Raw genomic sequence first — 12,153 nt, forward strand, 5'->3', positions numbered from 1 at the left:
CTTCCTTCCTTCCTTCCTTCCTTCCTTTCCTTCCTTCCTTCCTTCCTTCCTTGGTTTTTTGAGACAGTTTCTCTGTGTAGCCCTGGCTGTCCTGGAACTCACTCTGTAGACCAGGCTGGCCTTGAACTCACAGAGATCGGTCTGCCTCTGCCTTCTGAGTGCTGGGATTAAAGGCGACAGCCACCACTGCCAATGGAAGGACTTTCTTGAGTCAGTCAGATGGGTAGGTCCTCAGCCTTCCATGGTGACCCCCAGCACCCTAGTCAGGCCAACTCTTCCTTCTATTGCACCAGGGAACTTTCTGGTGCTGGGGTCTTGGATCGGAGGGGCCCCAGAACTGAGTCTCATGGACTCCAGGCCAGTAGGACTCTGTGAGGGGTGGGGAGTGTGGGTCCTGCCTGACATCAGAGTAAAGAAACTGGAGCAGCTTCCAGGCCAGCTGGGGCTCTTCCAGCTCAGCCAGATGTCTCAGGAATGTGCTGAGCTGGGAACTACCTCTCAGCTTCCCTCACCACCCCCACCCCTCCCTCACCCTGCATCTGCTTTCTGGGGCTAGGCCTCGGCCCTACCCCCTACCCTTTCTCATCCTTTTCTGGAGAGCCTGGCATCCTTCCGATCCTCGCACCACAGTCCAGCCCCTCAGTCTTCTTCAGGGGCTGTCAAAGGCAAGGGTTCTTTTCTCCACAGACCCCCATGGGTTGGGTTGACCTTGTGGGAGCCCAGGCTGTCTGGGAGGGGAGAGTTCTGGGTGGATACAGCATGCCAGACCCCAAATGTGGAACTGATTTGCAGTGCTGGAGAGGGGTGAAGGCAGAGGGTAGGGCTGGGCGTCCTCTCTGGAGAAGATCTCTGGGCATCTTGTCCCAGCTGAGGGCTGGGAGAGCCAATAGGGTGGTGTGCCAGGCTGGGCTTGGCTCAAGGATGGGATTCAGATCCTTCCAGTCCCCAGCTTCACAGGGACATGCATTGTCTAACATTGGAGTTATTGGACAGGAAAGATAATGCCATTAGAGTCCTGAGGTTGGGTCAAGAGACAGGGCATGACTTGGGAGAGACCCCAGCCCTAAAGAGAGATGGCTTATCCCCCTGCAAGGGTGGAGCTGTCTTGGGTCCTGGTGTGATGAAAGGGCCAAAGGAACTAGGGACTGGTGTTCCTGTCCCAGGGGAGCGTCACATCAGGTCACAGAGTTAGGAGTGGGGCTGTGATTACTGGAGAGGTGAAGGACCCTGCTCACTGCTGCCTCATGCTACCCTGGGCTTCGTTTGGGAAAGCCAGTGCTCTGTCGCCTGACCATTCAGACAGGTTGATAGCTAACATACTCTAATGGGCTCTGGACCTCCAGCACCAAGAAAGGTTAAAGCTGCTGGGGCCATCACCTTGTCCAGGCCAGAACTATCACTGACTCCCTGAATCCTGCTGGAAACAAAACAAAACAAAACCCACCACCACCACCACCAAAACCCTGGCAGCTCCCTAGCAGCATATCAAAGGTCTAAGATAGCAGGTCCCTCTTCTCCTCACTTAAACTAGTAAGATTGTCACTTCCTTTGCTTATGCCTGGAATTATTTTTATCTTCTCATCCCCACTCCTCCCTCCTCTAATACACAACGTACATGCTGCTTCCTCCAGGAAACCTGCCTGGGTCATTTAGCTCCAAGAATTCTATTTCTGCTGTGCTACCACAGCATGCAAGCTGCTGGCTACCGATTAATGCCATGTACTGAACTCTGTGCACAATGGGATCCAAGTCTCCTTCTAAACAGAGCCCCTGAGCATGAGACCAAGTGGGATTCCTCACCGTACAGTTGACAATAATAATAATGGTGAACCTGTGTGTGCCAGCCCCTGTCTGCATCTTTGCCTTTAGGGTATCATTTAAGCTTCAGGAAATAAAGTAGGTACTATTAGAGCCTTACGTTACAAACCAAGAAACCAAGGCACACACAGAGAGAAGCATCCCCCAGCTTCATGCTGCTCATGGCTGGACAAGTCACATTTGAACTCAGCCCTGACTCCAGACACGGAGTCTCCACTCAGGGCCCCAGCTTTGTTCCTTTCCAGGCTATGTATATCCTGATACATAGGAACACAGAGCTCTGAGGGGCTTAACCCAAAGAAAAGGCCTTCTATGGAGGTCTGGTATCGCAGGCCTGTGAAGCAGGAGATCACATGTTCAGGGCCTGCGGGGACTGTAGAGTGAGTCCAAGGCCTGCCTGGACAACTTAGAGAGACCTTCTCTTAAAATACAGCTGAATGGTAGGGCACTTGTCTAGCTTGAGCAAGGCCCTGGGTCCAGTCTTCAGTACATACATAAAAAAGGCTTCCACACAGAACTGAGGAAGGTGGGCTGTTCCCCAGGGTAGTGGCCAAGTGCTAACGTCTTTCTTTTCAGACAATGGCAGCAATCAGTGACAGCAGCAGTGTTCCACAGAGGGCATATTTTGCACCAGGCTTTGTGCTTTCCTAGTTGAGGGCCAGGAAGATGGCTGAGCTGGTAAGGATGCTTGATGCCAAACCTAACAACTCAAGTTGGATCCCTGGACTCCACATGGTACAAAGAGGGAACCGACACTGGGTCTTTGTAGACCTTCACATGGCATACACGGGGCCGTGGGGGGTGGGGGAGGGAGAGGGAGGGGGAGAGAAGGAGGGGGAGAAAGAGGGAGGGGAGAAGAGAGAGGGGAAGGGAGAGACATAGGGAAGAGGAGAGAGAGAGGGAGGGAGGGAGCTGGAGGGAGGGGGAGAGAGAGGGAGAGAGGACACACACACACACACACACAGAGAGAAAGTCTAGTTGAGGTTGCATGAGAACCCTACTTTTGACCATCTTCCTGACTTTAGGGAGGAAGAAAATAAGTCTGAAGGAGTCAGGAAGGTGTCCTGGCAGCTGAGGACAGTCAAGCTTGTTCCTAGAGCTAGCAGTACAGAAGCTGTCCATGGATGGTCACCTCACCCTCACCTCAGTACAGAAGCTGACCATGGATGTCACCTCACCTTCACCTCAGTACAGAAGCTGACCATGGATGGTCACCTCACCCTCACCTCAGTACAGAAGCTGACCATGGATGTCACCTCACCTTCACCTCAGTACAGAAGCTGACCATGGATGGTCACCTCACCCTCACCTCAGGCATAGCCCAGCTGCCCAGGACCTGTCCAGCTCTCTGCCACCTGATTTTGAACCAGTTGTTTGTATAGACTGGGCCTTATTGCCATCCCTTGGTCTGAGGGTTTTTGGGGTTTGGAGCTGCTGTCCAAGTGAGTAGATTTGAGAATTTCACTTGTTTCTTAACCAAACTTGTGCAGTTTTGGAGACCAGATGTTTCTAAAGGTAGCTGGTAGATTCCCAGGTAGCTATTTCTATTATACTGTAGAGTTCACAGATACATATTGCTTATATTCTAGTATTTTACATTAGAAAAAGTCATCTGGGGGCTGGGGATGGCTCAGTGGATAAAATACTTGCTGCACAAGCATGAAGTATGAGTCGAGATCTCCCACACTACATAAAAGTGAGGCAGGCACAGTGGTAAGCCTGCAATCCCAGCATTCCACAGGTGGAGACAAATCACTAGCTAGGCTGGTGGACTGGTGGGCTCTGGGCTTCGTGAAAGACCCTGCCTCAGTAACTGAAGTTGGACGGAGGTGGAGAAGGACACTCCATGTCAACACGTGCATACATGTCCATACATGTGTGCTCACACAAATGTGAACATGCATAGATACACACATGTAATGCACACACACACACACATACACACACACACACATACACACACACCCCAAAGGCCATCATGATAAAGGGAAAGGCTGAGGTGAGACGTACGGTTCAATACTTGAATGCATGCATATATGCACAAATGGATGAATAAAAATATTTTTAAAAGGACCATCAAAGTTGGAGGTTTTATGGTATTTTCTTTCATTATCCATCTACGTACGTATTCCTCCTCCACTGCGGCCCTACTCAACCTTTATTTGCACTATTTTTTTCCTCTCACCAGTCACTCATCCATTCCCTCCTTTATTCCTTTCAATCATCTTTACTTTCTTCTTTCAATATTCTCTCCATCCGTTCATCCATCCATCCATCCATCCATGCAACCACCCACCCACTCATCCATCTGTCAGCCTATAGTGTAAATACATATCTCCTAAGCATTATAGCTATAACTAGAGAATAGTCAAAATTAATGAAGTCACCCTCTGCTTTCAAGAAACCCTTAGTCTGGTTTAGCAATGTCAAGGTCCAGAAAAGGGAAAGGGCTTTGCCTAAGATCACACGGTAAATTGAGAAATCAGGTGATTGAAGGGTGAGGACGGTTCAGGAAGAGCAGAACCCACAGGAGCAGGCTGAGTACAGCTTTCTTCGGCTTGAGCTCTGTAGTCACTGCCTGAGAACCACCTCCAGGCTCTCCAGGAGGGCCTTAAGGGCCTGCCTCATGTCTCTGCTGCTTTCAGTTTTGTTATTCTTTTGGAAGGGGAAGGAGGGAGTGGCTGCTGCTGTCCAGCTGTTATGTCAGACCACACATCCCTGCTCAGATGTGTCAGCCTCTTTGTGAAGGGTGAAATGGTTTCTGGGCTAACAGCCAAGGGCCAAGGAAGCATCACTGAGTGCTCTGTCTCCGGAGAGCTGGGGGAGAAGCAGATTGAGCCTGCAACAGGGGAATCCACTCACAACTCAAAGTCAAGCTAATCTCATTGATGATATGGTGTGTCCTGTACTAGGGAATCAAGGGCTTTGACTTTGCAGGGAAACTAGTATTCCCGGCACACTTCCTTTGCAGGTCAAGGTTCTGGACCATGTTCTGCTCCTCCCAGCTTCTGAACCAGACGTTCCCACCTCCACATTTTTCCTGTTCCTGGCTCAGGGTCCTGCCACTGACTGTGGCTTCACAGGGTCTGCTCAAGGGGGTTACACAGACTTCCAGCCAAAGCAATGCTCATAGCCTTGACTCAACTCCACCCAAATCTTCCTCCTCCATTCTGCCCCCCTGGAGTGCTGAGACTTCCAGAAGAACAGCCTGTTCTCCAACATCTGGAACTGGTTTCTTGAGAGAGGTTCAAGGGCAAGCCAGGTCCCTGAGAGAGGCGCTCCAGGAGGCCCCGGGTATAGGGATTGCAAGAGGTACGTGGATGGAGGAGAGGACACAAGGTGGGAGGCGTCCTCTGTGGGTCCTCTAGAGAGCAAAGGTACGAGTTCCCCAAAGGACTGGGAGAACCCAGAGTGGACATAGAGAGAGGGGAAGAGGGGACTGTCCAGGGGATCCAGCTGTGTCTCTAAGACTCCAGGTATCCATGGTGCCCTAAGGATGGCAGCTGGAGAGAATGTAGGGAGGACCTTTTGGACATAAAACAAAGTGTGCAAGAGAACTGGTCTAGCTATTTCTCTCTGCCCTCAGATTCCCTGGAGCATTCTTGCCTGGGAGAGTTGCATGCGCTCTCTAAGGCCCCTTTTCCTCATCTGCATAGAGGGTGGAGATGCTGACTGGATGCTCAGGGTAGAGAAGACAGCTATGCTGCCTACTGAATTGCTTCTCAATAGCACCTTCACCACCAGGGGTGAGAGACATTGGGGAGGGGGTGAAGGATCACCTTGCAAAACCTCTTAACTTATTCCCCACAAAGATCTGCTGCATCATGGTGTCTGTCAGTGTCCATGTGTAGGAAGAGAGTGAAGTCCTGGGTGAATGTATGTTGTTGACATGGCCATGTCAAGGACTCAAATGCCTCAGCACCATGGGAATGTCAAAGTCTTTCCCAGGTAAGTTTCAGAGGGATGGCAAAGCCTTCCTTGGGTCAGAGTACGAATGTTAATAACGTATGCAGAAAATATCCAGTGTAGTGTACTCCACCTGGCTGTTTGCAGCCTGAAGACTGCTTTCCTACAAGATTAACTAAGTCTACCTCCTTATTCAGCTGTACATAATAATCCCGCCTCCTTGTTCAGCTGTATGTAACAACCCTGTCTCCTTGTTCATCTGTGTGCAATATCTCTGCTTCCCCGATAACTGTATATAATAAACACGGTGAGCTTCCAGGGTATTGCAGTTTCTCCTCAGAGAGCCAACCCATCCAATCCCAGCTTTTCTGTGTTCATGTATCGTCCTTTCTTCATTTCTTCCCTGGCCCAGTTAGGTCAGTCTGGGGAGCCACGCAGAGCGTGGTATCCTTGCTATTTGTTTCTCAGTTTCTCATTTAGCTATGGGTAGCTGGAGACCTGGGTGGGTCTCTTTCACTCAGGCAGCCCTAGGATCCGCCAACATGCTTCTCCAACACCAACCCATCAAAGGAATGGGTATGTATATTAATGAATAATAAAAAGAATGCCTGGTAGATACAGGGAGGCTTAGGGGCCGGTAAGGCTTCTGTGGGCATATGCACCACACTCGGAGTTGGCCAGGTCAGGACCCTGAGGCTCCAGGGCCCTTCTGGAATTTCCTGCGTACCTCTTAAATACTCAGGTCTGGTTTGTTCTCACTGTTTTTTTTTTTAACACTTTTCCTTTCCCTTAAAGGAATTTTCTCTATAAATACAGTAAATTCTTGACCAGAGCAAAATCCTCTGTAGTATGAAGAACATCTTGCCTCATGTTCAGGTAAAGTGGGCAGATCTCCATGTCTGTGGGGCTGGCTCAGCAACAGGTAGCCCTCTCCCGCGGGGCGTTCTCAGCTTGATGTGCAGCCATTACTCTTGCTGTTAGTGAAAGGTCCGCCCACCAGAAATATATCACTTTTCACCGACTCTACAAACACATAACTCCACGTTTTACCTAATTTGAAAATGGTAGGTTGGCTTTAACATTATTGTAGAATTTTACTATAGTCAGTCCTATTTTGCGTCACAATATTATGTTAGGTTTACGGCAATGTGTAAAATATGGTCTCTGCTTTTATGGAACTCTTTCATGGAGGAAATATATAAAAAGTCAATAAAACAGCTGCAAAACTGGGATCCAAAGGAGAGGAATCCAAAGGAGAACAGCAGAGGCCCCAGGCATTTGAGCTGAGAGCCGGGAGCTGGGGTGGGAGGACAGGAGGTCTGGAGCAGAGCGATTCAAGTGGCAGGGACAGCAGGTGCAAAGGCCCTGGGGTGGCCCCGCAAAAGGACGACAGCTCAAGGTGGCCGAGTGCAGCTCTCTCTAAGAGGCCTAGAACAACCTAAGAAAGAAGACTCAGGACAAGCCAGGCTCGAGTTCTGGCACAAGAGCTGGAGGTTCAAATTCCCTATGGGTCAGCTCACTCTAGACTGTCCTGGACTAGCGCCTGCAGGGACCTAGGGCAGAGTATGACAACGGCTGGAAATAATCACTACTCTTTGGAAATCATGGCGATGGCTTTTGTAAAGCCGTGAGGCAGTGTTGGCTGCAGGATTCTGATGGCTGGGAGCAGGTGAGTTTAGCATCCTCCACTTTCTTCTCTGAAGCTTAGAGAGTCTGGGGGAGATGGATAAGTCAGTAAAGTCCTTGCCACACAAGCCTGAGGACCTGATTCTCAGAAGGCATGTGAAAAGGCAGGTCCAGTGGTGCACACTTTGAATCACAGTGCCAGGGAGGTGGGGACAGAAGGATCCCTGGGGCTGGCTAGCCATTCTGGCTTAATTGGTGAACCCCAGGCCAGTGAGAGATAGATACTGTCTCAAAAGGAAGGTGGTGTTTCTGAGAGGTCTGTCTTCTCACTCCACACGCCCGAATACACACCTGCACACTCCCCCACATACACACTAAAAATATTGGAGCCTGACCTGAATCTCTCTCTCTCTCCTCATTCATTCACTCACTCATTCATTCATTCATTCATTCATTCATTCATTCATTCATGCATGCATGCATCTGTCAGTGGTTGAACCACACCCTGTAGGGAGCTGTTGGGCACCGGAATCAAGGAGACAGATGAAGTCCCAGCTCTCAGGAACTTGTTTCCTCAAAAGTGGGGGAGGAAAGAAAGCAAAAATAAGCAAACCCTCAACTCCAAATTCAGTGTTTTGGTGGCGTGTTTGGAGAGCTCTCCCTTTTGAGTAAGAGCTCTGAGATTTTAGTTCCCCAATGAGATTTTCTTTATTCATTCTTTTCTGATGGGTTCCTCTTAGGCCATAGTGCCTTGGCCCATGTTGTTTGTTTGAATTAACACACACACACACACACACACACACACACACACACACACACACACTGTGGAGGCTGAAAAAGCCCACCCACACAGGCACATTCAAATACACATACTTCTCTAATCTCCCCAAATCCTCCAAAGGCTGGGGGTGGGGGCCTCTTGGCTCCACTTTAACATTCTCACAGAAGTCAGGCTGGAGGTCTGGGGGGCAGTAATCAGCCTCACCCCCTCCTAAGCCCTTCCTCCGGGCTGGTCCTGGGGTCCCCTCATCCCCAAACCTGGCCTCCCCAGCTGCTGAGGTGCATGGGTGTGTTGAGCAAATATCCTTGCAACTTCCTGCTGCTCCCCTCTGAGACAACAGAACCCCCCCTCTTCCTCCTCCCCACACCTCCCAGCTGGGGTTTCTCTGGACTCTTGAGTCAGTTCCCTGGAGAGCAACCAGAGAGATCCCTTTCTCCTGGCCAGAGGAAAGAGACACGACACACACAGACCCTCTCTCCTCTTGCTCTTCCATCCCTGTTATCTGTGCCCAGACTCTCTCTTGCACGCACAGGGCTGGAGGACAATAGCGTGCAACGCAAGAGAGCTCAAGGAGCTGTGGGAAGACGGAGAGGATGGAGGAGGAGAAGCCCTACATCTTTGGGAGGAAGGACAGCTGTTGTGTTCTCAGGGGTGCTTCTAGAGTTGCACAGGCAGCACCACAGGAAGAGCAGGAGGGCCTCCCCAGGGGCAAGGCAAGCACTCAGCCACCTCTAGGCACACCTGCCACACTCCACGTGTTCACATGGTCTGACCCCATCTCTAGCAGAGGGAGCAAGGTCTTCTCAGCCACAGTCAGGAGGAGCTAGCTTTGCCTTTTTGCTTTAGTGAGGCTGAGTTACATGGGGTCCCGATGCAGCGTTAATGGCCCGCATTGGGATTTTTTTTAAGGACAGCGAAGATGCAACTTTCCTTCTTGAGATAGACACATTCGTCCCATCCTCGTCCCCAGAACCCTCTCTCTCCTTTATGCAGAGTGAAGAGGAAGTTGGGGTGTTTGTTGCTGCGGTAAGGAACCTAGGCATGGAAATAGAAGACCCCCCCCAGAAGGAATAGGACTTGCTCAAGGTCACACACAGCTCCCTGCTGAGTGCTTCTCTCTGCCTCCCCAATCCAGTGCCTGGAAGAAGTCAACTGTGGTCTCTTCTTTGCCAGGCCTTAAGCTGCATTCACCTTTATGGTAATCTCGACAAATCCTTAGAATAATGCTACCGGGAAAGATGGTCTCCAGTTCCTGATAAGGAAATCAAGGCCCCAAAGAAAAGAAGTCACTAGGCTGAACTGTCCCACTAGCTGAGGCAGAACCATAGCCACCTCCAGAATTCTCAATCCCTAGCCAGGGGAGGGGCTCTGTCCTCTTAGAAACCCCTCCCCCACGCCTGTCTGACCCTGGTCTAGATAAGATGCTTGCCCTCTGGTGTCCCATTGCCTATCAGGGCTTCTTTCCCGCATTGAGCAGGGCTCAGAGGAGCAGCTGTGAGCAGGGAAGGCAGGATGTACAGCTCACTGAGAAGAAAGCCCAGCTCAGTCTGTCCCAGCTGTGTCACGTTTGCAGGAGGGCCTCAAGGAGCCTGGGCCCCAACAGACTTCTTTCACTCTGACCCTCCAAACTCTGTTATTTTGCTCCTGGGAAACATCTAGAACCACCTTGAGAAAAACATTGGTTCAGCTTTCCTCTTATAGATGAAGAAACGGAGGCCTGTGTGGGGAAGACAGAGGCGTGGCCCATGCTCACAGGAGAAACGGGTAGGACGAGGCTACGGTTCCCATTGTTCCTAAACCCTTGATCTGACATGGGAGATTAAGGTTTGAACAGCCTTCCTCAGACAGCAAGACCTGGCCAAGCTGCTTGGGGAAGGCCTGGGAGACTGACACCTTATGACTTCCTGACTTATGGTGACATCAATCAAGCTGCTTGGGACACTCTAGGCCAAGTGCAGGACACCTAAGTCCTTCAAGGACTTGGCCTTTGCCTGCTGAAGTTTTTGTTAGTACAGGAGGTCAATGCTAACAGGTGGGAACCCCGTGTGCTTAGCCTTCTGGTGAGTGTGGGTGGAGGGGAGTAAACTATGGTTCATTTCACGGTGGCGGTGGGTTCCCACAGTCCACATTTCTTCAGGATGGGACCCACTCTCTCCCCTCCCCCAAGACATGCCCTTCTCCCATCGAGTCCTAAGGGCTGAGAGAACGAAGAGAGAATCTGTTTCCTTAGAAGAGGAGGGGAAAGCAACTTCACAGCCTGTCGCAGTCTTGAAGCCACAGGAGAGACAAATTCAGCAGAACCACAGGGAACTAAGGGACAGGAAGCACAGTGGCCAAGAGATACAAAAAATAGTCTCCTGAAACGTTGTCACCCGGTGCTGCCCTGACCCACCACCCTCAGTTCCCTTCCCGGGAGGTCAGGACAGTGTTCCTCAGTTTCTGGGTCTGGCTCGGTATCTGGGTCTGGCTCGGACCCCCAAGAAGCTTCGGGCCTCTGGCCTGGGAAAGCTCCATTGTGCGCCCCCAAGCGGAGACACAGCCTCAGAGCCGCCGAGGCCCTAAAGAGGACGCAGGACAGAGCTCCTCCACTCTGCGCCCAATCTGGTCCTAGAACCCTGGGGTGGGTGGAGGGCGGATGGAAGACCGTGGCAGTGTGTGGCACCCGCGGTGGGGGTGGAGGTGGGGGTAGGGATTGGTGTGTCTTGAGTTCATGTTCGAGGTTCGGGTGGTCTCGATGCTTCCATGTCCCTTTCCCATAGAAGCCTGAGGCCAACGTGCTCTGTGATTGAATTCTCAGAAGTGGCGTGGGGCGCTAGCTGCGAGCCTAGGTAGGGTCCTTGTCTTAGAGGGGAATCCAGGGACCTAGATGCCCCAACCTAAAGCCCTAAGCACGTGTCCGTCCAGGAGACCCTGAGCCGAGCCCCCTCCTTGACTCTAAGGGATCTTTGCGGGGTTCCAGGAGCGCAGCGGAGAGGGGTGAGAGTTATGGGCAAAGGGGAACCGAGACCCTCTCGTTCTTACCGCATTGTTGAGGAAATCCGACTCGTTCAGGTCTCCCAAGTCCAGGAAGCTGGATCCCGGGAACAGCCTGTCGGCCGGGAAGGGTTCCAAGACGGCATCCATCGCGCCGGGTTCCAGAAGACCCCCTTCGGGTTCCGCTTTCCTCACTCCAGGGCGGCGGCGATCCCCGCACCGAGCTGCGGCTGGGCCGGGCAGACGGCCCGGGGGGCAGGTCCCGGCGAGCCCCGGGGGAGGAGCGGCGGGGGTGGCGCGGGTCGGGGGCGCTGGGGGGCCTTAGGGCAGTGGCGCCGAAGGCACCGTGGGCATTCAGCCGACTCCTCCTCCAGCTCCTCCCGGGGCGCAGCTGGCTTCCATGGGGACCCCGGGGGTGGGGCCGATGCTGGAGGAACCCCCCGGGCCGGGTGGGAACCGGGGGTGGGGGAGCTCAATGCTCCCCCGAGACTGGATGGCTGCCGGGTCGCAGCGATCTCTCTGGGTCTCGTCCTAGGCACAGCTTCTGTCACTTTCCTGGGTCTGAAACCTGGAACTCCGGGCTGGTTAGCCCAGCTGGCCCGGGCGCCACGCCCCCACATCAATATTCACGATAACTCAATATTAATGAGTAGGGGGCGTGGCTGTGGCATCGTCTTCCCTCTTTTAAAGAGACATGTTTCAGTTAGGCTTCCTTGGCAGGCTCAGCTTTCTGAACTCTCAAATAAGGGGATGAAGGCAAAACTATCCTGGAAATTGTAAGCTTCGTGAAGCCTGGGTGGCTTATGAAGGCTTTACCAGCCACGATTCCAAAAACTGAAGACTGACTAGGAAGCCAAGTTCTTTTCTTCTTCTTCTTCTTCTTCTTCTTCTTCTTCTTCTTCTTCTTCTTCTTCTTCTTCTTCTTCTTCTTCTTCTTCTTCTTCTTCTTCTTCTTCTTCTTCTTCTTCTTCTTCTTCTTCTTCTTCTTCTTCTTCTTCTTCTTCTTCTTCTTCTTCTTCTCTTCCTCCTCCTCCTTTTTCTCTTCTCCT

At 51.8% G+C, this 12,153-nt stretch overlaps 1 protein-coding gene across 1 annotated transcript in view; it reads right to left on the reverse strand.

The window, feature by feature from the left end:
- Creb3l1 (cAMP responsive element binding protein 3 like 1) overlaps positions 1–11,278 on the reverse strand; it is a 42,015-nt gene extending 30,737 nt beyond the window's left edge. Inside the window, exon 1 of the mRNA XM_005064904.4 lies at positions 11,153–11,278. Coding sequence (XP_005064961.1) covers positions 11,153–11,254 — 102 coding nt within the window. The 5' untranslated portion in view covers positions 11,255–11,278. The remainder of the gene's footprint in view (positions 1–11,152) is intronic.
- Positions 11,279–12,153: the final 875 nt, after the last annotated feature.

This window comes from Mesocricetus auratus, unplaced genomic scaffold, assembly GCF_017639785.1.
Source record: "Mesocricetus auratus isolate SY011 unplaced genomic scaffold, BCM_Maur_2.0 Super-Scaffold_100004, whole genome shotgun sequence".
Taxonomy (NCBI): Eukaryota; Metazoa; Chordata; class Mammalia; order Rodentia; family Cricetidae; genus Mesocricetus; species Mesocricetus auratus.